General features: G+C 32.2%; 2 protein-coding genes and 1 non-coding gene across 10 annotated transcripts in view; 1 reads left to right on the top strand and 2 right to left on the bottom strand.

Annotated features, from left to right (window-relative positions):
* LOC144844810 (microtubule-associated serine/threonine-protein kinase 2-like) overlaps window positions 1–13,386 on the bottom strand; it is a 71,461-nt gene extending 58,075 nt beyond the window's left edge. For 4 of the 7 annotated variants that reach the window (XM_078701877.1, XM_078701880.1, XM_078701882.1 and 1 more), the window contains exons 1-3: window positions 13,322–13,386; window positions 13,006–13,117; window positions 11,848–12,138 (exon numbers count right to left, since the gene is read on the bottom strand). In XM_078701877.1, coding sequence (XP_078558003.1) covers window positions 11,848–12,114 — 267 coding nt within the window. In that variant the 5' untranslated portion in view covers window positions 12,115–12,138; window positions 13,006–13,117; window positions 13,322–13,386. Of the gene's footprint in view, window positions 1–6,260; window positions 6,561–8,425; window positions 8,649–11,847; window positions 12,139–13,005 lie in introns of those variants that run through there. The other 3 variants (XM_078701878.1, XM_078701886.1, XM_078701883.1) reach the window with 3 other exon arrangements.
* A 4,993-nt stretch (window positions 13,387–18,379) lies between these two features.
* On the bottom strand, window positions 18,380–26,284 carry LOC144844351 (PP2C-like domain-containing protein CG9801). Of its 2 annotated transcripts, XM_078701219.1 has the most exons (7): window positions 25,985–26,284; window positions 24,919–25,110; window positions 24,587–24,753; window positions 22,614–22,719; window positions 20,947–21,133; window positions 19,723–19,912; window positions 18,380–19,188 (listed from the first exon to the last, which is right to left on the bottom strand). In XM_078701219.1, the coding sequence occupies exons 2-7, from the start codon at window positions 25,068–25,070 to the stop codon at window positions 18,593–18,595; spliced, it is 1,398 nt and encodes a 465-aa protein (XP_078557345.1). In that variant the 5' UTR covers window positions 25,071–25,110; window positions 25,985–26,284; the 3' UTR covers window positions 18,380–18,592. The 2 variants fall into 2 exon arrangements, with proteins under 2 accessions (XP_078557345.1, XP_078557346.1); XM_078701220.1 differs by lacking the exon at window positions 25,985–26,284 and having other exon boundaries at window positions 24,924–25,012.
* Window positions 23,916–23,987, top strand: Trnaa-cgc (transfer RNA alanine (anticodon CGC)). The gene has a single exon. It is a non-coding gene; the product is annotated as a tRNA-Ala (tRNA).
* Window positions 26,285–26,585: the final 301 nt, after the last annotated feature.

Genomic DNA, 26,585 nt, shown 5'->3' with positions numbered 1-26,585 from the left:
CCTGCAACCAACAACTTTAGAAAAAAAAATAAAACAAAACATTTATAAAAATATTTATTACATTTTCAGATTTGGTTTAGTAGTACAAATAGTAGTAGACATTATTCCTCAACCCACAAAATAGATCAGCATTAAGGATGATTAATTCATAAATTTAATACAATTTTCATTTATTTTCTTCCTACATATTTCCTAATTATTATTTCATAAAGTTAACACACCATCAATATCAAGGAATATTATATATAATTGCCTAAGTTCAAGGATAAACATATATACAACCCACATTTCAAATAACTAATCCTGCTTTGGGATTTGCTATATTAAAATCATCTAGGTCATTTTAAAGTGATTGACCAATAAAATAAATACTTATATTATATACAATATAATTTTAATGATTTTTCAAATTTAAATGAAAAAAACAATACATTGCTATGTTAAGCAATACAAACAATGATACAAATTAATTAATTATTTGTATGCAACACAAAAAAATTGTTTTCCTTGATAGTCCTTATCAGAGAAGACTTGTTTTACCACCAGAATCATGGCCGAGGAGAACCTTAAACCTGTGCCGTTTGTATGACTAATGATTTGCAGCACCCGTTTCAACTGCTCGACAACTTTACTCAACACAAACTGAATACCTACTATATATACACAATGAATGTTAAACTGAATATTGAAATCAGAAAGCTGATTATTATGACAGAAAATTGCAAGGTAGAAATAACTGTCAGTTTCACCTGGCATAAGATACATCTATTTCAGGTTTAGTACGTAATTTTGCACGACGTCAGAATCTTACTTAAGATATCAATGTACGTAATATTTTAAAGCTACTAAGTGTCATCATACAAGATGAATGTCAACAATATCCTGGAAATAATGTTATGTGGAATGATAAGTCCGGAAAAGTATGAGGTCAAGTTAATGTTGAATGATGAACCTGCTCGTATTAAACAATATTTACTAGTGTAGTAACATTTCAAACTCTCCACTAGAAATATTTTATTGGATTTGTAAAAAAAAAATAATCGATAATCATTTTCCCAAAATATATAATAAATGTACAAAATCCAAATCCAAGTCAAATCAAATATCCATCAACATTCTGTATTTGAACTAATTAACATTTTCATTTCATATTTTCATTCATTTAAATCATTTTCTGATTATCACATATAAAGTATTAGTTACTTTATCCGGTTTAGTTAGATTGAAAAAAGTTCGAACCAAAACACATTCTGGAATCAAATTCCATAATCACTAAACTGTAGCCCCGGTCAAAAACTGAACTTGGCACAGTTACTACTTTGATTAAATTAAAATTTAATATGGAAATTAGAATGCCCTCCCTGTCACTTTATTTAATTAGAGGTACATTCAGGCATATGACAAGACCATATTTGACTTTTTTCGAAGCTTCCATCTTTATTATTAGGTCTAAAAATTGTGTCGGGGTGACTGGTCACCAATAAAAACAGGATATTTTATTATTTATAAAATGTTTTCCCTAAATAGAGTTTATTAACTACTAGCCAATGAAAATGACCAACTTGAAGACAAAATAGAAAAAAAAAGAACAATAACAGAACATTGATCCAACACAGCTTGCCAACTCGGATCATTGTATGCCAAAAAAAATAGCCAATATAAATTCAAATCAATGATATAGCAAGTTATTAAATTAATTATTTTATGAAAAGCACTCAGTTCAATTAAAAATTGTAGTGACAACTCAGAAATACTATCAGCTTTTCAATTTAGAACAATTCTGTTGAAAAAAAATGACAGGAAGTGAAAATGGTAACAACGATAAACAACGAAAACAATGATAGTGAAAATGGCGGCAGACATGATGAAAAGATTAACATTTAACTATTATCCATTAGGATCATCATTCAATAACCTATACATTAAGCATTGTCTATGTTATGTTAGCATACAGAGTGAAGAATATTGGCACAGAAACAAGTCTGGGGAAAATATTAATCTATCAATCCATTGAAAAAAAAATGTACTTTATTAAAAAAAATATACTCTTTATCAACATTTTGAGCAATATCCTTATTTGCGAGAATATAAAATTATCTTCAGTGAAAAATATAATATTTTATTATAAATTATAGTGTGAAGTGACATCAAGCTTATGAAGGCGTGGCATTGGTGGAATTGTGCAGCCAATAAGGGAAGTCATTTGATTGACTTGGACAGGGCTTTACTTGTCATAAATCAATAAAATCAATATTAGTCTGTTATACATAGTGAAGCGAGGATTCTCAAACAAAAATGATACAGTAACAAGAAATCTATCAGAAAATGGTGTCTAGAAAGAAAAAGAGAGTATGAACACATCCCAATACTAAAGATTACAAATTGGTCAAGATTTTACAGTTTAATACTAATAGCGACAAATGATTTAAAATATATACTGACCACCTTTATGATACTAATTGCTATATTACAAAATGTCAAGAAATTGGGAGTAAATTATGCACATGGTTATTTTACTTGTAGCGGAAGCATGCCCCTTCCTTAGTCTTGCTGGTATAAAAATATCACCAGGTCATAGAAGGTCATCAATCCTCATAACATCTTAGGATTCTTCTGATGAAAACACATGAAACACATCGAAAATTCAAGGTGTGTTGAATTTTAAAAACACTTTATATGTCTGTAATATTGTTATGGTTAACACAAAACAATAAGTTCTTTTAGTTCCAACTATAACTTATGATCATTATTGTAACTGTATTCTTTTTATCATTATGCATCTGTGCAATTAATATTCATTTTTGCATGTGTTACGTAGGAAGACATTAACACCTACTGAACACTCAATAAAAAATACCAGCAACACTTGAATTTAACTGAAAATTAATTATTTTCATTTTTCTTTGTGAAACTATTAGGATATATAAATTGCTATGTCAGTGATGAATTTTTGTAAGTCAAGAATATCCTTCAGAAACTGTTAAACACAATCATTGGATTTGGAAACATCAATAAGGGCACTTGAATATCTATGGAGATGACACTGAGGTGCTAGTCAAGAGTTCTGTTTATTTGATGGCATCATCATAGTACAACAGTCAATACAAAACCCACAATGTAATATGGTTGAAATGGCTGTTTTATCTGCAGTGCATGTGTGGATATTCTGCATAAATATATACAGTTAGCATTTAATTTATCAATAACTAATACAGAAGCAAAACACAGAACGTAATATACTAACACACACATAAGTGACTATTGGGTTGTTTTCTCATTGGTTTGATGAATCCATTTACATGCTGAAATTAGAGACGTCCTTTAATGTTGATTAGTAGTACTTCAAATGTTCATCCTATAATATCTTGTTTACATACAGACGACCATTACCTACAACATGGACCAGTATTCCACCGAGCAACTATGTAAATTACCAATTTCCTTCAAAACTGTTTAATTTCCTGCCAACCTTAAACTAATATTTTGTTGCTACTTTTTACTAATATTTATAAGTGATGATTTATGACCTTGAGAAATTAGTGAGTAATATTAGACAGAATGTAAATTTAAGTTATATTTCATGATTTTATTTAAAATTAAAGGCTGATGATACAGATGAATTCAAAGGACAGAGGTAGGATGATGAAAGGATGGGAAAGGAGATGGGAAAGGAATTTACTGTATGATGAATAAAAACAATGAAAGTTCACTGTAAATTGGTGTTCCCACCTTATCCAAACTCAAAGGTACATAGGTAACCTAAGCTCTGTCTACACTATCAAACCAGTTTGACAAAAAAAATATGATGTGCTCAAATATGGTATTGATATGATGTCATCGTGTCCATATATAGGCACATTACATTTTATTGTCACATACAGTTTGATAGTGTAGACAGAACATTAGAGTAATGAGTAAACCAAGTGGTTTTCAAGTGTGTGTAAATGCTGATATATGCACTGGGTGGAAAATGTTGATGTTGAAAATGCGTTGCCAAAATGTATTACAACCGAGATGTTTTTTTGTATCCAAATTGGGATAAATTGCACCTTTAGTGGGAGACAGGAGATCACTCAAAATATCGAGCAAACCGATTTGATTCTTAGGAGCCTTTATATAGGATGTCTGTAATACAGTATGCAAGATGTTGCCTATTGATATTCACTCAGTAGAATTCTGTCTGGAAAAAATAAACCTGGAGAGAGGAATGTGAAACCAAATCTAGACAAGTAAACTCCAACCAGGCTACCAATGCTTAAACTGTGAAAATACAGTGCAAGAGATTCAATCCGTATCATAGAATATTCACACTCAAGCCACACCAAAGGCTAAATATAGTAATCTTAGGTTTTAACCTTGTTTGGTTTTTATTGTTAATGAAATTGGAATTAAAAAACAGTAGAACCCTTTCTTTGGGGACAAATCTATTTCCCATGAAAGGAACGAGAGGGTATGTTTTATAACACTAATGTCAACACCCTCTATTCAAGGAACACTTTGTTGGATTTTCAAGGTGTCCCCTTAAGGGATTCAAATTTTGTAAATTTTAATCAACATCATTTTATAGATTTCATTAATTTATTTTTATACAGTAGAAAATTTGACAGTGTAATATCTAATCATGACCATCTAATAAAAATTACAAACTACAGAAAATTGGTTTCTTTATAAATTTAAATTTTAGAATAATTTAATTTTAAGATAAGTACAAGGTTGTTTTAGTCTACAACCTAAATACTAACAGTTTGCGTGTTAGGATCTTAGTACATGGATCTCATTTAATTCCCAATGCTTACTACAGTGATGAGTAGTGCGGATCAACTATTATCTATAATTAAGTATTTACAGGGCAAAATCTATCTCTCTAATATTCAATATGTCAATTTTTCCCCGAGTGAACTAAACGATATGAATAGCAAAATTATGGATGGGTGGATGCATTGAAATAGATAAAATAAGATTAATTATAATCATGGATTTACCATTTTAGGAAAAACATGTAAAGTATTTACAATTAAAAAATTATGAAAAAAACTTGTCTTGTCCTGGGCTTGAAATAAACAAAATGTTTAAACAGACTTATTAAAGATGTATTGTCCCCCTGAAAAAATAATTCTTAAAATTGTTGTTGAATATGCCATTTTAATGTAACAAAATAGCTATCCACTTTGACCAAAAATTGGATTGAAAAAAAAAATGGTCAATTGGTGTTTTTGGTTGAATTTAACCATTTATTTTGTCATTTTATAAGTGAAAACATAATTTGTTTACATTTTTTTTTTCTAAAGAAGTGATTAATTTATTTTAACTACAAAATAACATATTCAAAGTCTGATTTAATTAATCTTAATTTTTCATGTTTTTGGGGGACAATAAATCTTTAAACTTAGGATTTGAGATTGACAATATTGTGAGCCACACAGCCAGAAACCAAATTACAATCAAAGATTTACAAACGTACAAATGGTCGTGCACACATGTGCCATGCCCAAACCATAGGAATTATTATGCTAGAAGGCAGGCTAAAACACAGGGCTAATTTTGAATGATTGCATGGAGGCAAAAAATGCAAATGTACTACACATGTAACCCAAGTAATGCATTTGTGACTCAATGTACAACAGTAATATAATTACCAAACATTAAGCGCTATTTCTACTTTGATTTATAAATTCATTTTGTAAAGTCTTCGCGGTAATCAATACCCTGGGTGTCATTTCACAGGAAAATGCTTGTTAGAAACTGAATGTGTACAATTGAATAATAAATTTCCATTCAAACACGAGAAAAGTAATGACACATTAGAAGATATTGAGTTGATGTTATTAATGCAATGTACAGATAAGCTATTGGACAGAAATGCATATTTAATGTTAAACATTCAAAGACTACAGGGACACCCTTAATGCAAAGGGGTGTAGATTCAATAAGTTTTTCCAGTTATTTGTTGAAGTTTTTTTTTTATCATGTATCTATTAAAGGAAATCAAGACTTACCATTTTTAGCTATAAATAATTAAACAATTTATTTCTGTAAATTATTTATTAAACATTTATGAACAAAATTTACTTACGGTAATAAATTAATATAAATATCTAAATTAGGCCTACAGTATAGAGAATATTTATGAACATCTGCTTTTATATATATTAAAATGATCCAATCATTTTAACAAGGTTGTTCATCTACCACCATTGGCCGTTAATTTGATGATGATGATAATATATCAGTAGAATGGTCAAACTTACTTACGTACTTACCTTATGGTCAAACGCAATAGCCACAAATGGACATGAAACAGTCAGAATAGTTTTTGTAACCCAGTTACCAAAACCGCCCATAAAACCATTTAATTTGGATGCCCATTGTCCGAGTACACACATAAGGGACAGCATCTCCGACTCCAAGCATTTCTAATCACTAGTTCAGCTTTACAGTACAAAATCCTAGTGTATACAGGGATCTTCCAAACACTGGATTGAATCCATTTAGAAACAGGACTGGATGATTCATTCTTGGATCCAAGCCTAGCCTATCACAGATCATCATGCCTTTTTCATACAAATTAATACAAAACTGCAGGTGCCCATGTAAGTATAAAAGCTTAGCTCATACTAACTAATAAATATATTAACAATTTCTATAAATATAGGATACTGGTTGAGACAAAATTCCTCCGGTAAGCAGACCACTGCCTTTATGAAACAATTTTAAATATGGTGCATGCGTTTCTATTCCAAACTTAACATAATGTATCAATGATCACCGTTTTAAAAGGTCAATATTGAAAATAAAAAAGGGTACATCCAAACAAATTTTATACACATTACAGCTTATATAGATGATTATCATTTACTACCTACGATACAGTAAATACAGTATGACACAGTATATGATTACAATATCTGTTTGCAAACATTTGTCTTAACATCTTTTTTAAGAGGATACTGTACAACAATGTTTTTCATCATGTTATTTACAGGTAAATATTGCTAATTATTAATATGGGGCACCTCTAATGAATAATCTTGATAAATTAGTTCTTAGTAGGTGATAATTGCAACAATCTACCATAATAACCAAATAAAAAATTGTAGTCCCTTGTGTTTGAAATTTATGGAAAATTAGGGGGTGGGATTATACTAGAGCATGGGATTTGATCATACAGTATGGTATTATTTTTCCATAAACAATATTTATGAAATTGAAACTAAACGATTGTTATTACCAATACTTAGTTATTAGTATCTTTAATGTTCTTAATGTACAGGAGCTATGGTTTATCAAACTGTGAATTGCTATTAAATACAGCTTCCTGTGTAATAAAATTGTGTCACTCAGTAAAGTAATGTATACTTAAATCTCTATAAATGTCATGTACTAAAAGTTCATAAGGTATACTGAAGTTTTATGAACCTAACATTTATATGAAAACAAAATAATAAGTATTACTGTACATCTTGTTTTCTATGTACTCTAGGCCTAGTAGTACAGTATGAAAAATAACAAACTTTAAAATTATAATTTATGATATCTTAATATTTTATATCATGTACTAAAAGTTCATAAGGTATACTGAAGTTTTATGAACCTAACATTTATATGAAAACAAAATAATAAGTATTACTGTACATCTTTTTTTCTATGTACTCTAGGCCTAGTACTACAGTATGAAAAATAACAAACTTTAAAATTATAATTTATGATATCTTAATATTTTTTTTTTAAATGTTGAGGATAGAAAGTTGGTAGATTGGAAGAGGGCAGTGGCATATCATTAAAATATAATGTAAGGCCAAGTGCCCTACCAGTTTGTACCTGCTTATATACGGAGAGTTGGGAGTGGGAGGGGTTGGTGGAAGGGTGTGGTGGCAGAGACTCATTTTATCAGAATCAGAATAATTTTATTAATCTCCAAAAGAGAAATTCATTTGCTCTGAGTTAAAACAATTAAAATATTATATCAACAATTAATAACTTGTATTCATCTTACAAAAGTTGAGACTAGTTGCTCCATGGTGAGATTTCTAAATACTGATCCCATCCAACCAACATGGACTTTCAACGTTTTGTCTATAGAATTGTAACAACTGCACCAACCATATTTTTCTACCAACCAATCTGTATTACAGTTTAATACTAACACACGTTTCCTTCATTCTCTTGTGTTTACATTACAATGGAATTTAATACAAGCATTACAATAAATTATACTACGGTAATCAATGTTTTATGGTAGGAATATATTGTAGAAGTTACGATACTGTAGCCTGTAATGAATTACATGCTTCCAAAAATCAATGGATCAAGAAAATATATAAGGATGCTAGTGTTATGATAATTAGATGAAGAATATTATTTTGAAAAACTTGAAGAATTTATTGGCAACACCTAGTAAATATAGAAATAAAAAGTCAATATTTACCATGGATACAATAGATCCTCTCTTTTTTCGTAGGTCAACCATGCTGACCAGAAAATGTTAGAAATAATTATGATGACCATTCCGTACTACAAGTCGCTATTATACTACTACTAAAACGTTGATTAAAACTATAATATACATCCTCCAGCAATGACTGACGATTACAGTGTGATACGGTACTGCAACCATGCCTAGCACGAGTGCCGAAGTAATCTATCCAGTGAAGTGCATACGATGAATATTCTAGATTCAATGATCATCTCATTGCATATCTATCAATGCTTACTGTAGAGTAGGCATGTACTTAAAGGGATTTGGATAATGTATAGTAGAGTATAAAGGACATAGAAAAACATTGCCAAACTGGACCTAGTGTACTGTAGTTATCAATACTGAATGTTTACAGTTAGATAAACTCACTGTTAGGATAAACTTTGTGATGATAATAATTATCATTTTTAATTTTGTTGAATATAATCCAGCATGTTCCTTTAATTGGTTTTCCATATTATTTTACATTATGTTCAAAGTGCTGAAGACTAATGAAAAATGAAATATAATATTTGAAGCCACCTTATTAATTTGCTTAATATTCTCAAGCATAAGCTGCAGTACTGTAGTACTAATTTTTTTGGGGAGATAATGTTTTGGGTTGATAAATAAACAAATCACAATAGAATACAAATTTGTTTAATAGAAGGTATCCTTAGTGACTGCCTCATATACTTCTACTTTGAAACTAATCAAAATTATACATTATTAAAATGAAATTTACTGCAGAAACAGTATAATTTTGATTTCTTACTAAATAAAATTACAGAGAATATTTATTAAATACCAATTTGAACAGTAAACATTAAAAATGTAGCCGGCATTCGGATTAGACTATTTTAGTTATCAGTAGTGTATATAGTTGAATTGAAAAAAAAAATCAAAAATATCATATTTTATGTATTTTCCATTACTGTACCACCAACATAAATAATAAATATTATAGCTGACTATTTATATGAGTCATCTGCACAATAAGGTACATTAAGAAAGCATGCTGGGATTGATAACCTTAGGGCAAACTTGTCAGGTGTAAACCTCTACTGGTCTTGACGCATTTGTATCGGTCTCGATACACACCCAAAACAAGCTGTGATCTTAAACCTCTACGAATTACATCATCCTATTTCTAAAATTAAAAATCTATGTTTTGCAATATACAAGACTTAATACTTGAAAACTATTTCAAAATATAAAAATAAGAAGATTTTTTTAGCAACACACTATTTGCATCGAATTAAAAACAACCACATTACTGGAAGGAATGTGAATTCTTTACTATAGTTTTAATAACTTTGAAGCAAAACAATATTTAAATTTGCAAAATCAATTCTTAACACAAGTAACGTACGTTACTTCATACTTACCAAAATGGAGTCTGATGATAAACCTATCTTCACTCTAATAACAGGCATATCAAAATATTGACGTTTTAAAGTCCAGAGACAAGAAACCTGTTGGTGTAGAGAGGCAACTCTCCTTTTACCGTACAAGCATACATTCAGTGCCATTGGCATTTTAATCCATTCGCATAATTACTATCGTTTATCAAGAAATTGTACAAACTAATTTTGAATTTTGACATTTAACTACTTTGAATATTTCAATGGCCATGTTTCATTTGATTGGAATCTACTAATTCATAGTTGAGTTGCTGGAGTCGTTTACTCATTTCATCTTTAGATTAAGAATGTCAAGTTAAAAAAATCCTGTTTCTGCTGTGAAAAAATAACTGATTATTAACCGTGTGAATAAATTAACCCCAATATCTTTGCAGTAGAAACAGGAAAAATTGTCAATAACTGGTTAAATGGCAGCCGGAAAATAATGGTTCAAAAAACCCAATCGGGCAACTTTTAGATGCATGCAACGCGACATAACAGTTATTTGATTGGTCAACTAACTATAGTATCATTTATTGTCGACGACAGTTATTTGGGAGCACCAATTTAGCAGAAATCATATTTTTACTCGGTGCTATGCAGCAGAAACAGATCCTAAGTAATCAAGTAGTCAACAGGAAGTTAAAAGACTTCATAATCCGGAAGACTTTGATTACATTGATTGTTTGTGGTTTAAAAAAGGAAATGATCGTTAATAGTTAGGATGGTGGTAGAAGATGATGATGGTTTTAGTGGCACCCAATTATGATGATGATGATGATGATGATGATGGTGGTGGTGGTGTTGGGTGGCACTGGTAGTACTAAGTACTTTAGTATCTATCTATGATAGTGTTGTTGATAGTAGTAAGTGGTGATATCAACTTGTAATAGAACTGTAAATGTGATGACGAGGTTAGTGACAGTGGTGGTGTCATCTACAGTATTATGATTATATTTATAACTTTGAACTATAATAGGACACCATTGTGCAATATGAATGATAATGTAAACTATAAAGTATCAAGTTTACCCAACAGCCAGGATGAAGAAAGATAATAAATGCTAACTTAATGACTTTGCTGCATAACAAATTTCAAACTATCCTAAAAATTATTAATTGAAGAGTCATGTTCAACTCTTTGAGGCCATAGTGTACTGTACTGCATTGAAACACAGATCCAGAGACAAGAAACCTGTTGTTCGTGTAGAGAAGCAATTCTCCTTTTACCATACAAGTATACATTTAATTATTTTGAATATTTCGGTTCTCATAAGATCACGAAAGTTAAGCAATGTTGGGCCCGGTTGTGTTCTGGATGGGAGACCGTCTGGGACTATCGAGTGTTGTATTATATCGGAGAGTGATGGTGTAATAATATCGGACCAGCATGTGATAGACATGGGTTCGAGCCTATCTGTACCAAACTGATTACTCTCATTGCCTCATCCTTCAAATGGGACGTAATTCCAGCGGTTCTGTATACATACTGTATAGTACACTTGGTACAGTACATTTAATATTCGAAAAGAGTAGGGGATCGTCTCGCAATGTGCTGCTGATCTGGTCGCGCCGCACTACTGGCTGAGGGCCTAATCCATCCCATTTCCAGTTAAGCTTGAGGACAATCTTTACCTTTTTACCTTCAGTGAATGATTGATATTAACATTTTTGTAATTATGATAAAGGTGAAGGTAAGTCCTGTATTCATTCCTGAACGTAGGGGAATGAGCCATTAGGAGTTCATTTTACTAAGCCTCGGCATTACATTACAGTATATGGTAGGGTGGCCAGCTCCTTTCCGCGTTGCCTTATCCTCCCATTGTATTTTCAACCAGGTATTTATCAGCTGAGTAGACTGGGACTTGTCGAGAACTTAACCCAGTCTCTCTGTATGACATTATGATAAGGTGCACCTTAATTCATTATGATAAAATCATATTAATCTTTTTAATTTATCAATTTTAAAAAGTACAGTAACAAACTTACCTCTGAATCCTCATCTTGCACAGACTGTTCATTTTCATCGAATTCTTCTCGAGCAGCTGATACCGATCGCATTAATTTCTCGCGAGTTTTAGCACATGTAATGCCAATGTCTTCCAAGTCATCTTCAGTCAAGGCACGGAAGTCATCGATAGTATAATCGTTTGCAAAGAAACGTATGCAATCTTCAAGATGATGGCGACACAAAAAGGCAACAAGCAATTTACGGGGGGATGATGGCGGTGTCACAAAATCACTCGGCGTTGTCATTGTCGTTCCATTCTGTACTCAACCCTGTAGAGGTATTAAAGACAAATTTATTTCACCAATTAATACTTCCTTTTTCTATCTATCTATCTATCTATCTATCTATCTAAAGCCTTGATGCTCCATTTGTGTACTGTGTACCTTAATTCTCATATCCCGCATCCCGCATACCCAGGGAAGAGGGGGGGGGGGGAGGGATGTTGTGTTGGGCTGCCAAAATGTCACTTTCTCGCACCCAATCTAAATTGTTTTTAAATGTGCAACGCAAAAGATAGGACAAGTTCAGCACTTCATTATACAATTCTAAGTCCTCGCCCTCACCTCGCCTAAATCCTGGATCATTTACTGATTCTTAATCGCTATCTCAATGGAGATACAAAAAAAAAGCGAAAAGCTAAATCAAAACGATAAAGTAAAACAGCCAGAAAAGTTAGCAGAGCTTTCGGGCAACACTAGCCCTTCATCAGTGCAAGTGAAGGAATTTGGATAACATCATAGTATATAATAAATAAATATTTGTTATTATTAATATTATTATTATCTGAAATCCATTCGCCATATATAGAGAGATAAAGCACCATAAAACACATGTGACATTGCATAGTTAACGCCAATGGTGTTGATAGTCACTTCCTAACCAATCAACTAATAAATCTGCTTTATCATTTATTATATAATTATAAATGTAAAAAAAATAGACGAGCTAGTTCAGCCTACTTATTAAATAAATTCCTGTCTGCCTAAGCCTATATATAGGCCTAGAGGCCCTACCTAGGCCTAGTATATATCCGTGCGCCAGTGTCTGTTGACTGAATAATCGTCGATCCATATTCAATAGGAATCTGTCAAAATGTATCTTATTTTACAAAAAAAAAAGCTCAGTAACCATCCCACCTTTTACAATGAAGAGCAGAGCTCCTGAGTTGCAGTGTTGCCACGGTGTCACTGCACACAATAGTGGTAATAGCCTTCACCACACCACCACTGAACACGTACCTACCGGCGGCTAAATGAAGATGTTAGTGTGTGTCGCCAGCCTATAAAAAGTGAGGTTAGATTTTAAGTCCAGCGTTCGTGCATGGTCGTAATTAATGAAGGCTCACGTATAATAAGCCTTGAAATATAATTGGGTGCAAATAAATATCTAAAATCTAACTGTTTAAATGACACATTCGTCACTTTCCATACATTACTCTAGCCTAGACTGTACCTAACAACTGCAGTGGCTAGGCCTGACTTTTTCACGATCACTATAATCGCTCGCGCCACACCACCTCTCCTTTCTCCCCCGTCGTGTCGTTCGATCGTCGTGGTTAATTTCGTGTAAAATTAATGAGAGAGGTCAAAGGGTATGTTATGCTAATATGAATTACGTCATCGATGATAATAGGGTAACTACCCACTGGACAACTACAGTAACGCCCGAACAATTTCAATAATTATGATCGCGATTATTTAAAAAAAATTATAGGCCTAAATATAGCACAACCCGAAAATGATTCTCAAGAAGAAAAAGAAAAGAAATTTATGAGATTTTCAATATGATCGTCTAATGTAATCAATTCATTAATTATTTATTGTATGTTTTTTTTTTTTTTTTTTTATCTAGCCTATAAAGTAAAATTAGGAGGTTCTTGCTGTGGAATACGAATTGGAATAAAATATGAAATAAGTAGAAATCGTTAAGTTAGATTCTAGACATACACATCATGGGTATTATAATCATATAGTCCTACACGTTTGTTGTCCTATTTTCCCAGGTGTTTATACATATACAGTAGGGACGGGCTTGCAAACAAGCTATAAAAATCAATGGTATAAAATACTCACTTTGACGAAGGATCTAGAAAGCTAGTTATTTTATTTTATTCGAGCATAACACATAAAAAGAAATTAATGAAATATAAACATCAAGTTAGTTTAAATCGAAGAATATGTCAACCAATATAGTAAGGAAAAAGAAATAATACAGTAAAACAAGTTAAATTATAGATCGATTTTAACATATTTATTTACCATTTCAAGATTTACTGTTTACATAAATTATTTATAAATTTGCAGGCATAGAGAAACTCTAAACCGCCCATGATAATAAATTGATCACAATTTAAGATGAAGATCTCTAGAATGAGAATCGCCAACCGAATCTTCAAAGTCAAGTAATTTACACAAATACAAACATATAAATGAAAAAAGTTCGTATCTTTATAAAAATATACAAATGAGATTTATTCAATTTATTCGTGAAAATTATCAAGATACAGAACAATTAAAAGTATAAATTCCAAGTATTGTGAAAGAGCGAAATTAATCCCTTTTCAATTTAATATAATAATTTTTGGAATAATTTTAAAATAAAACATATTTAATGGCAAGATCGACAAATTAATCAACAAAGTAAGTGAAATAAAATTAGAAAAGCAGAAAATGAGTTATGAGGATGCCTATTTTTAGGCATTTTTAACTGATCGTTAATGTAGCTATGTATTTTTTAGGCCTAAAGAAAACTTAAAACGAAAGTTAAACCGTTTCTTAAATTCTCTTTGCGCCACGTATTTAATGTTATTTATGTGATGACTTTGAAATACTGGTGTGTTGAGGGAGTTTAATCATCCGCTCTCGAACCACATTAGTTTGTTTTGAGGTGTATTTCCTGCCTTGTTTACATTCGTACATATAGGCCTAAATAATAAAATGTAATAGTTTCTGACTCACATCCCACTTGCATAATGAAAAGGCAGCTGCTCTATCGATAGGTGCAGTAACAGCAAAACAGAAAACATTTGCATAAAGTTGCCTCAAATTTCAATATAGTTTTCAACTGCCTCAGTTAGGCTTATTATATCCACAAGCTGTGAAACAGTGCTACAACAAGGCCAACAGCCACTGTAAGTCGCGTGCAGTTCAAAGAGTACAGAAAACGCGATAAAACGCAAAGTGATACCGGACCGACCGACCGACAGACCGACCGACATAGTGAACTATAGAGTCGCTTTCACGCGACTAAAAACTGAATAAGATTAAAGTGTGGAAACACAGGAGAACGAGAAACTTACACATCAGACAGAAAGTTCTTAAGACTGGATGATAGTCTTAACACACCAATAAAATGTATAGGGCCTGTGTCTCTCTTTTTTATTTCTATTGATGCGACAACTGTTTTTTATATGAAAAGATACACTGTAAACAATTCTTTTCAAATGGTACCAAATTATACTCAACTAATATAAGTTATATAATAACTTTAATATAATACCAATTTGAGCTCATTCCGTTTCAATCGCCTGTTTCCTTGATCCGTAAGATTTGGTTCTATTGAGATAAAAGCTGACCATCATGTACCTTTTAATCAACTAATTTCCCTTTCGCAGTCCTGGTCAGAAAATATGATATGCATCCTAATTTCCGTCCATTGTTACTACTACTAGAGTAAAAGCAATATTAATATATGGAAAATGTTTTTAAAATGAGGATTCAGCGACGGTAATTTTGAAAATTGAAAGAGGTTATCATCATCTGAATGTTTGTCAAACGTATATTCCTAATTTGAATTTTTTGAAACAGAAATAATAAAAGTTTGTGGATATGCATGAAAAATTAACATTGATGTCAGAAACTGGGAAAACAAATGTAAAAAACAGCCTAGTACTCTGGCGAACCATCATCCATGAAGGCGCACTAAAAACCTTTCAAACAAACAGATGCACATTGAAAATGAGAGAAGACATAAAGTCACAACCTGTAACCACGTGCCCTGTATGCAGTGTAGTACCTTTAAGACCAGAATTGGACTAATAAGCCATCTTAGAGTTTATCGACACCAAGGAACATAGACCATCATCTTCGTAACGAAGGATAGACAACAATAATCACCTAGAGTGAAAATAGAAGACACTGTAATGTTTGTCTTTTACCTTAAAAACGTGCAATAAACAATCAATTTTGGGCAAAAACAATGACAAACCATACATTTAAAATGCAGCAATTATAAGTTTTATTGTAATCTGTTGACTTACATATAACGTTTATTTAAATATAATTTATATACTTAAAACAGCAATGGGAATGTGACGTATACACCTGCAAAATACTATTGGTGGGAAATAGCGCCTTTAACATAAAATTAATGCCAGCAAGTTAATTAAACTTTTTATCGTTTTGTGGGTTATTTCTTCTTAAATGTATCGCGATGAAGAGCAAGTATCTTCATTCATATAGCATTTAATCGTTACGCATCTTGCTCACAAGTGCACGTGAGAAAAATGTTTAATTACGCGCTTCAAATGGGAAATCAGGTCTTTCGGTTGCAAGGATGGTATGTATAAAAGATGCGACTAAGCAAATGCTTGTCAAAAGCGATTCTGTTAAAATTGTATCTGTCAATGAGGTACAGCACATGCATCCTTTGAACTGTTTTTAACTTTTAAAACCAAACGGTTTCAAGGATAACTGCGGCACAGTAATTGTTATGCCCTCCGATGTATCATTCAAATAATTTTATTTTTTTAAACGCACAAACTGATCTCATCCCCCATGAATTAACTTGGTGGGCAATACCAATACCTTTGATTTCTTTGCATTTCTTGCTATGGATATGGTATTCCGAAAATAAAAAGATGAATAAGTAAAAAAAAATTATGATGAATAATCTAATATTAAACTTTAATAAATTAGCAAAAGGGTTGTTGTTCCATTCGCTAATTAGGCAACCGAAATAAAAATGTTTCCATCTCTGGTGGTCGTTTCCCATCATGGCCAACAAATTAAAAAATCTGAAGGAAAACTAACTGAGAAATTTAGGAAAATTCTTAGTTGAGTTGACATGGAATTGCTATAGTTAAAATAATTGTACAATACTTGTTTACCGAAATTGGAAACATCTAAATACCTTAATGATTTTAACTAGTCACATCAAAATCAATGAAAAAACAAATGAATTATAATATTGGACAGAATGTACATTAACTACATAAAACATTGATATAAAATATATTAAATGCATCTAATTTACATATTATTTGTATAAAATCATTTTATCCTGCATCAAGATTACTAATATTGCTTGGAATTTTTTCGCTAAATTGCTAGCTAAAAAGCTAAATAAATGTTTTAAATTACACATTAATGTTACTTATTAATATCTATACATTTTTTGTACATACATTTTGTTTTAAAATAGAGGTGTCTATAAAATTCAACAATTTGCGTACATTTTCTTATAGCACCAGTATATTCCAGCGCTAAACAACATTTTATAAAGAATCATTTTCTACTATTGAGTCTGCAGTTCTTTCAAAATACATAGTTATAAAATCAAATGCATAAAGCTTGGCTCCCACTAGGATGCAATGCAAGGAAGCAAGCACAACGCAAGCAAGTTGACCAATGACTAACAATCTATCGCTTAAGATTGGTCATCTGACCTGTGTTGCGCTTACGTCCTAGCATTGTGTCCTACCGTAGTGTGAACTATTTTAATTTTGTATAGTATTTTAGTATTAAGACAGTACACATACATAGATCTACTATAGAAAACGCTTCAAATCAAAGTATATCTTTATGTATGATTCAATTATATTAAATACAGCATGCTGTACAAATCAGCCAATCTTTGAATATTTAAAATTCAATCTAACAAAAGTATATTTAACCTGAGAAAAGGGAATGATTTCCTGATTAACAAAGTAGAAACTATGTGAAGATCATTGAAACGTTATATTTTAGAAAAAATCGATCATAGAAATGGATGCCAATACTATCTGTATCAATCAACAAAAACAGGACTTGTTTTGTAGTGTATGCAAACGGCATCAGTCTTATCTTAATTCTCAACATTGAAGGAAAATCAAAACTAAGCCTTATATTGCAAAATTCAAAGAAAAAACAAATTGCAGCAGATATCAATAAGCTCAATACTGAATCAAATAATGCAGGGTTTAAAATTTGTCACTTTTTATATTAAATACATAACTAGTTTTTTTGAGAGTAAGCTAAAATGTAAGTTTTGTATACAAGAATGTTGTGGTTCCGGTAGAGTGATCAACATAGTAACACATCAACTATAGATAGCTTGACTTAACTCTCTTGAGACGAGCAGTAAGTTTACTTTTTGTATATGTACTATTACCCATTAATGTAGATAGCATCATTACTTACCATCTATTGAGTGTAAAGCTCTGTCTACACTATCAAACTAGTTAGTGTGATGTGCCCAAATATGGTAGTGATATGACATCATCATGTCCACATATGAGCACATCACGTTTTTTTGTCATATAGTTTGATAGTGTAGACAGAGCTTAAGAAAGTATTATTTATTATTGTTTACTTAACAGGAAACTAAAGCCAACTATCTTTCAGCAAAGTCAGGAATTAGTTATGTGTAACATAACAAAAATCACATTTAAGGAAAATCAAATTGGCTAATTTCAATGGTTGAATGATAAGCAACTGAAACTATGAATATTCTCTGAAATGTATCTTAAGGCGGATAAACCTTCATTTCTTGTCTGTTTACTACAGCGCCCTCTTTATGCTTCCAATGTCCAACTGTTAGCGCCACTATAGATGCATGATCTAACTTGCCCGGCAGGTTATAAATTGTTTCTTTGCGAAGAGCTTGTAATTTTTCTCTTTGTTCATTCGTCAAATCGTTATTGTTTACAGCCTTATGGTAACTTTCAAGATTGTCTCTATAATCATTGGTTAGCTTTACAACATACTGAATAAACACCTCACAAACTTGCATAGCTGTGTCCTCCCCAGGTTCATAATCTGCAGATTTCTCCAAGAGTTTTGTCATAGAATTTATCGAAAGTGGATGTCTTTCTGCTGTCTGTATAAGCGGTAGAGAATCTTTGGGTTTTTTGAATTTGAAATCACATATTCTGGCTGTCAAAGCGATGGCTGGATCAAAATTATCTGCGATACCATCACTTGTGAGAAAAACAACATCATCCTGTTCTAACATGGTAAACGAAAAGGTCAGATTATCAAGGTCGGGTTCTTCACCAACAGCTGGTCCGAGGGCACCGCCACATTCACGCAAATCACGATCATGCTGTAAATCACGACAACCTGTAAGTTTAACACAGTGCAAGGATAAATAAGAATGATGTGTATATTAATAATAGATACATACCAAAGTCATGTCATTTTTGACAGACGTATGTTTTTTATGAAAACAAAATAATATGTTTTTAGTATTATAAATGAAGAATATTATGGATATGGCTCTGCTTATTTCTTTGAATATACTAATAATTTGAAAAATGTTTTAACATTATATGTTATTACAGCATGGAGGTAAGTATTTTTTACCTCCATGATTATAGTACATGTACGTACACACTAGTATTGTTAAATGGTCAATTTCTAATCAAATCGAAAGCCTCAGTGGTCTAATGTTTAGGTTAAAAATTAATCAATTCATTTTTTTACCAGCCAGTTTAGACTATTTCTTCTATGCTTAGATTTATTATTATAGTTTTGTTATATAAATCTAGACTATACAGACTTTACAGGTAGCAAAGTGACCTCAGTAAAATCGTAAGAAAAGAAAGCTGAAAAGGAGATAGGATTATTTTTGTTTAAGTCTGTGTATACATTTACCTGTTGTGATTTCTCGTACACCATGTTTATGGCTGTATACATAAGCAAGGCTATCACCAACATTTACTACACAGACTACATACTGGTCAGACCTCTGTAACTGGACAACAACGGCAATACAGATTGTTGTTAATGTAGATTCACTAATCAAGATAAGTTTCTGGCCATGATCCAAACTTGTACGTAGTAACTAAAATCCAAAGAAGGGTTGAGGTGTATTACCTAGATTGTTAATGAGATGTGTTCAACATCTCTTGTTGACATAATGGCATAATAGAGAGGTTTCGCAACGCTACGAATACGATAACGAAAACGAATACGTCACGCACATGTATTCGTTTTCGTAAGCCTGCAAAAATCGAGGGCGCCGTCGATCCAAAAAAAAAAAAATGTGACTGCGGTAAATTCGAAGCGCAGCAGGTACGTGTTGCTTGGCTGCCTAGGCCTAGCGTAACATCAAAGCGAGTGAGCACTTTAAAAACTGCTATTTATCAAAATCGACTTGTTATTTTAGTAAATTACTTTTAGTAAATTACTTTCAATAAATCTATAATTATATTATAATCATGAATCATTTCTGATTCAAATGCAAAATGTGGAAAATAATCAAAAACTATACTCGTTTTGTAGTTACGAATATGACTGGTGATATTCGTCAACACAAATACGCTTTACGAATATGAAATGGGGATCAGCTCAAAAGTTTCATAAATGTATGACGTATCCGTTTTCGTTATCGTATTCGTAGCGTTGCGAAACCTCCCTATTGTTTTGAGAATTTCAGAAAAGCAAACATATTATCCTATGGAGACCACAGGCAATTAGGGAGACATGTATCTGTGCTTATCTATATATCTTAACAGGAAGCTTGAATTTCATCATGTTTCAGAAACATTAAGAAATTCTTAATGTTTTCCACGTATCATGTGTGAATTAAAGTTATTATCATAATATATTACATTAGTCAGAAAAAAAAAATGTGACCCAAGATAAAAAAAAAAGTATAATAATAGAGGGCAGCATGCATGTCAAAATCAAATCATCCTGACAAAGGACTTGTGTATACACGTCGCATTTTTGCTTAGTTGATTTATTTTTCCATTATCCTGCCTTGTCATTTTTTTTAGTCATTTGCCCTTTGATTAGACAGTTGCAACACAAAAAAACGAATAATAATAATAATAATATGCATTAAACTGAAGTTAACAACCATACAAAACATACCTTAAACACTTCATGAGTATTTTTAGGAGGGCAAGTACCAAATAGCTGAGCTTGCAGATATTCAGTGCATCCTCTGACAGCACACTGTGCAGCTAATCTGGATTTATGTCCCCAGCCCACCCCATCTGCTAAAGCCAAAATCGCACCATTCTCAGTTGCTTGAATTGCAAACACATCAGCAACTGGACTACCTAAGTAGGAAAAAAAAGTATTTATATTAATTTAATTGTATCATACTATGCAAAAGCTTGTAAAAGTAAGTTGCATTTTTGTTTAAAATGTTTCTGGAAAGATTTGATCCTCCGGCAGGGAAATCTTTATACAAATAGAATTACAACTTAGTAAATGAATGTGGTGGTGAATAGGAAGCATCCAATTTGCAGCAATATACAGGTTATAATTCATTGTAGTGTGCATGTGGGGAAGTTGGGAAATGATTCCTCCAACTGGAGTGGAGTTGTGGCTTGGTGGTACTTGGCTACCACTTCAAGGGTCCTGGGTTCATGTCCCGTCACATGTCAGGATTTTTTCTAAGGACAAAATTACAACTCCACTCCCAAAGACTTGTAATAAGACTTTGTTTATGTAGAGCATCTTGTGTATATGTTTGTTTTGTGAACCTCTGAGGGTCCCTAATGATCAGCAATTGCTGGATGGATCACCCTCATTAAAAATGGTTGAAAAATAACACCTCAAAAATTGGGGGTTTCTAGGTCCAGGAAAAGATCGACAACACAGCAATTAATTTACATGGCTTGTACCTAACTTGTTCCTAGATTGTCACAAAGTAAAAGCTCCTAAATATCTATCATATCTTACAATTACATACATTCTAAAGATATTGCTTGCAATAGATTTACAAAGTTTTATTTATAGTATATTGAATTTCTAGTTTAGGTCATTTAAATGATGGAGTAAGAGCAGTTTTCTGGGGGTTTTTTTATGGAGAAAGAGCAGTTTTCTGTTTGGGCTCATGCCTATTACTTGCTCTTGGCAAGATGAAATGTAAAACATACTTTTAAGAACTTTTGCAAAATAAATATTATTAAATACTGTAGTTAACAGCAACTCTAATTCATCTACTCCAACATGACTAATGCTTTGCTGTAGCTTGTTTTGGCCTAGGTCACATATCATTTCCCATTTAATAAAGCATCAATGGTTCATCAGCTAAATGCAGAGGCTTAATGATGAGTTAATGGTCGATAATGTTCCCCCACTGTAAAAAACAGGAAGCTCGGTATTGACTTGCTTGTGTCAAGGTAGGCTACATTTTGAATGATTGATTGATCTCACATACATGTAGGAAATATTCAAGTTTACATTGCCTAAGGCCTACAAACAGACACACTATGTCCTTCAATTAAATTAAGTTTATAATACAGTAAGTATGCTATCTTCAAAACAGAAGCCAACTGCATAAAACCTAGTAGTAGGGGCTTAACTACTAATGTTATTTATTTACTAATGTTGTTTTACCCACTAATTTTGCTTTACACTATGTTGTTTATCCAAATAAGACAAAAAAATGTAGTGTTCATAACATAAAGTATTTGTAAAAATGTATTTAAATCACAAAAAAAAAATTTTTTTAATTGTGTTATTCGAAGATGGAATGGTGTAAAAAACAGGGTTTTTGGATGGAATTTTAATTCTAGAATTAATACTTGCCTGTTCTGCAACTTTCTTTTGGATTACGTTCATATAGTGACACTGCAGTTCCGTATGCTCGACGATGATGAATATCCCAATCTGTTTTTCTGGTATTTAGCGCTGTAAGAATAAACAATGTTAATTATTAATATTATCAAAGTATTACAGTTGAACCTCTACTACTTTAAAGGGGACACCTTCAGGACCCAAAATATCTGAATCAACCATTTAACAAGTGTCCTTGTCTCCCTTAGCAGGGGTTGGCCATAGTGGTAATTTAAAAAAAATGTTTCCCCTTGCCCTTAAATATGGATGTCCCCCGAATAGGGTAATCTGGAAATACCGTGGTCCACTATTTGTTTATAGGATTTGTACCATTCATTATAATCTTTTGGTCATTGGTATCTGTTTTGGCCATTAATCAATTATAGTAGCTTTAATTCCTGTTTTAGTAATTAAGTGTATTTTCTTTGTTTCCATAATGATTAAAATTAATGCAAATGGTCAGGAAGACCATTCGCAGTCAGAGCCTTAGTGAGCAACATCAATAAAGCAATTTCTTATACTTCTGTATTTCTTGTACCTGTGTCTGAGTCGTTTGTGTTTTGCACGTTGTGTAATAGTAACGGTTACATACATAACGTGACAGTGCCATAACTTAAGTAAGTTCCTACAATTATTAGCACCAAATTAATATGTTGCAGATGAGATGGATACATTTCTAGTTAAAATTAATTAAAATAAAGCAATTAATTTCACTTTCTCCTTATATATATTTAATTAATTATACTTAAATATTGTACCTTAAATTTATTATGAGAAAAAAAAGAAGATAATATTATAGTATGTTTTTATAGATGCTAGTTTGGGCCGCCGGGGTGGGGGTGGGGGTGGGGGGGAAGATATCTAGAGAGAATCTAATGTTTTATAACTATAGAGGGCGCTAACTAAAATGATCACTTCCTTCTTTTTTTAATGGAAGGCCCAACAGACAGGCTTCTCTCTCTCTATCGGAAATTCTCTTTGCAAGAAAATTGCCTAGGACTAGCCTAGAACGTGGACAAGATTTCCAACAACCCTTATATATCAAAAAAGAGTAATAAGAAATGATACACGAGTTTTCGATTAATTAAATATTGACTATTAACCGTTCATTACAAAATCAGACAATTTACAAGCAAAAAGTAACAAAAATATTACACGATGGATCACAGACGTGACACACGCTTTAACTGAATTTACAAAAATGACACGAAACAAAAATTGCGCCCTCATATTTCTTTATAGACAAATTATACAAGTCTTTCCTTCCGACTGGGGATGTAGCTCAGTGGTAGAGCGCGCGCTTCGCATGCGCGAGGCCCCGGGTTCAATCCCCGGCATCTCCACAGTATTTTTTTAAACATTTTTTGATATTCTAAAATATTATTCTTATATTTTTTAACTTTACTATAGTAACGTTACTCTCCCAATTTTTTACTAAATACTGTCTTTTTGTTAACTTTTAGGCTACATCCGTAATTGATAGAGTTTAATAACCAACAAATACGAATATTATACAACAACAACAGGAAAAACAACCAATAGGAAACGAAACGATAAACATAATAATGTTGATGTCCGGTCCAAAAACAGGACACAATTACTGTAATAATTATAATGGATAGGCGTTATAAATTATCAATTTAAACAATTTCAAAATTCCCCTTTTATTCCACATCCTCAAACGAAAGAAAAAATAGTTTCGTCATATTGTAGGCCTAAGCATTATAGCCCCGCCCGCGCTAAAAAAAAAACAAACAAAAAAATACGAAAATAACATTTTATTTCAATGATCCACCACGACACAAGTGTATACTTCCTAATATTCCCGTGTTATATTTCTCACGAGAATATCATAGGAATCGGAATATTCCTTTCCTCCATTATGTCTTGTCCCACCCGTCAAGATCTTTATTTTGATTGGTCAAAAATGAAAATATCTTACCTGATTCATTAGTAGGATCACAAGGGGCATTCGTGAGACCCCCCTCCGGACCAGAATACGTTGCAAATATGTTGGGTGATAATGCATGGGTGTCGTAAAAAGGTAGATTGAGAAAACTCCCTCTGTGTGATAGTACGGTCGGTGAGAAAGTGATCACAGACAATTTTCTATAGTAAATAAAATATCGATAAAGAAAGAACAATATTAATCGGAATGATATTGAAATGTACGAAACTGGACCAATGTCTAAAATGAGTTCATTTTATATTAATGATGAGGATGATGATGATGAAAAATATCTAAAAGTGCAAAAAAAAAAAATCATAGTTTACCTTACAAGTTTTGAGAATCTGTTTTGCGCAAAGTTTCTGTAACCAACCGACTGCGATCGACGCATTCGGCCATTCTCATGACTACTCACTAATTTCGGAGAAGACCGAGCATTCGAAGTAGCCGAAGCACGCCTGTCAAACACATTTGTCATTCCAATCACGTGCAATTTTTTGTATTCAAATATTGAATATCTAAAATGAAGAATACAAAAATAAAGTAAATAAAGTTGCAAGATCGAGTAGGATTTTTAAAATTTTTTTTTACCATTTTTAATGAGGGTGATGATTGGTTGATGAATAAAACGATCATGGATTATGAATGAATGCATGGATGTGATCAGGATATTTTGTATGACCAATAAAGTTAGATTACAGAGGAAAAGGATGTTAAATGGATGGAAAATTGTCTATTTTGAGGCAATCAATCGGGAATGATACTCATAGTTTAGTACCTAAAACGTTGGGGTATTTTTTAACATTAGCCTACATGCTTGTTATCAGACGCAAATTTAGATAAATATCCTTTCAAAGGTCGATACAGACACTCTTGTATTTAAATTAGGGCTATACGTACTTAGATATGAGGTGTATAGATAAGAGAAAGTATAGGCATCACATTTTTGTTATATTTTTTACAGGCTATTCTTCTTCTTCCTGTTTTTTTTAGGAAAGAAATGTAACACCCGGTACTTAACATTTAGCTAATTACAACAAGGAAATGTAGTTAATGGTTTTCCCGTGAATTATCCCTAAACTATAATTCAAAAACGCCTACTGTGTTTCAAATCTCATACAGTACTTTCATATTGTTGGTTTCTTGTAAATCTCTAAATCTGACGGCGGGGGGGGGGGGGGGGGGGATCTAGCTAGGCCTAACTGTCATGTTTAAAAACAAATATTTTAAATACTCTCATCAGTAAAGTTCTCATTCAACAACATTCAGAAAAATGCTCTCATAGTCACCCATTAATGTAGAACACCGATTACATGATGAACGTAAAATAAAAACATGATGATACTTGTATCACTATTATTAGACCGCTTAAGTATGTAACATAATACTTACCAACTATACTTCAATCTAGAGCTGGTAGTGGTACAACTATTGGCTTCCAATTACTGTTTTGAACGTTGAATAGCTGCTGGTATCATCGGTTCTTTTGTATGGATTGTGTTATCCATTTAATCAATATAAACAAACAGCTTTTTAAATAATTGATTACACTTATTCAGTGTGAAACTAACTTTACTTTATAACACTGCCTGTCTGTACTTTCAGTCCTACTACTAACGTTATTTTACTATTATTATTTACCGACCTTAACCTACTTCCGGGTTCAGGACCTAATCAAGCGTGACATGATATTTGATTACTGAACATACCTGTATAACATAATGATTGACGTGAGTGTCATACGGTATCTGTCGAAAAATACAACAATTTTATGAACCAATGTTGATATATATTAAATAAACCTATAAATAATGAAACTAACAAATTGAACAATTGTTATCTTAAGCAATATAAACCATTAATTAAAGTACGATTTTTCATAGTTTTATTTTTGTTGGCAATGTGGGTTTTTTCGTGTGCCGACTATTTACATAGCTAGTCGGCAAATTGGGATTCGGCACACTGGAGTCGGCAAACTGGAGTCGGTAAACTG

The sequence above is a fragment of the Antedon bifida genome, chromosome 6 (genome assembly GCF_963402885.1).
Source record: "Antedon bifida chromosome 6, ecAntBifi1.1, whole genome shotgun sequence".
NCBI lineage: Eukaryota > Metazoa > Echinodermata > Crinoidea > Comatulida > Antedonidae > Antedon > Antedon bifida.
Note: the sequence above shows the minus strand (reverse complement) of the source record. Positions and strands in the feature narration are given on the sequence as shown.

Excerpts from the sequence above, each read along its gene's own strand:
- LOC144844351 (XM_078701219.1), bottom strand. The coding sequence starts at position 25,070 with ATGACAAATGTGTTTGACAGGCGTGCTTCGGCTACTTCGAATGCTCGG. Across the intron at positions 19,913-20,946 it reads ATACTCATGAAGTGTTTAAG|TTACTACGTACAAGTTTGGA; the intron begins GTATGTTTTGTA and ends TTTGGATTTTAG. Across the intron at positions 19,189-19,722 it reads TGTACGAGAAATCACAACAG|GTTGTCGTGATTTACAGCAT; the intron begins GTAAATGTATAC and ends TTAAACTTACAG.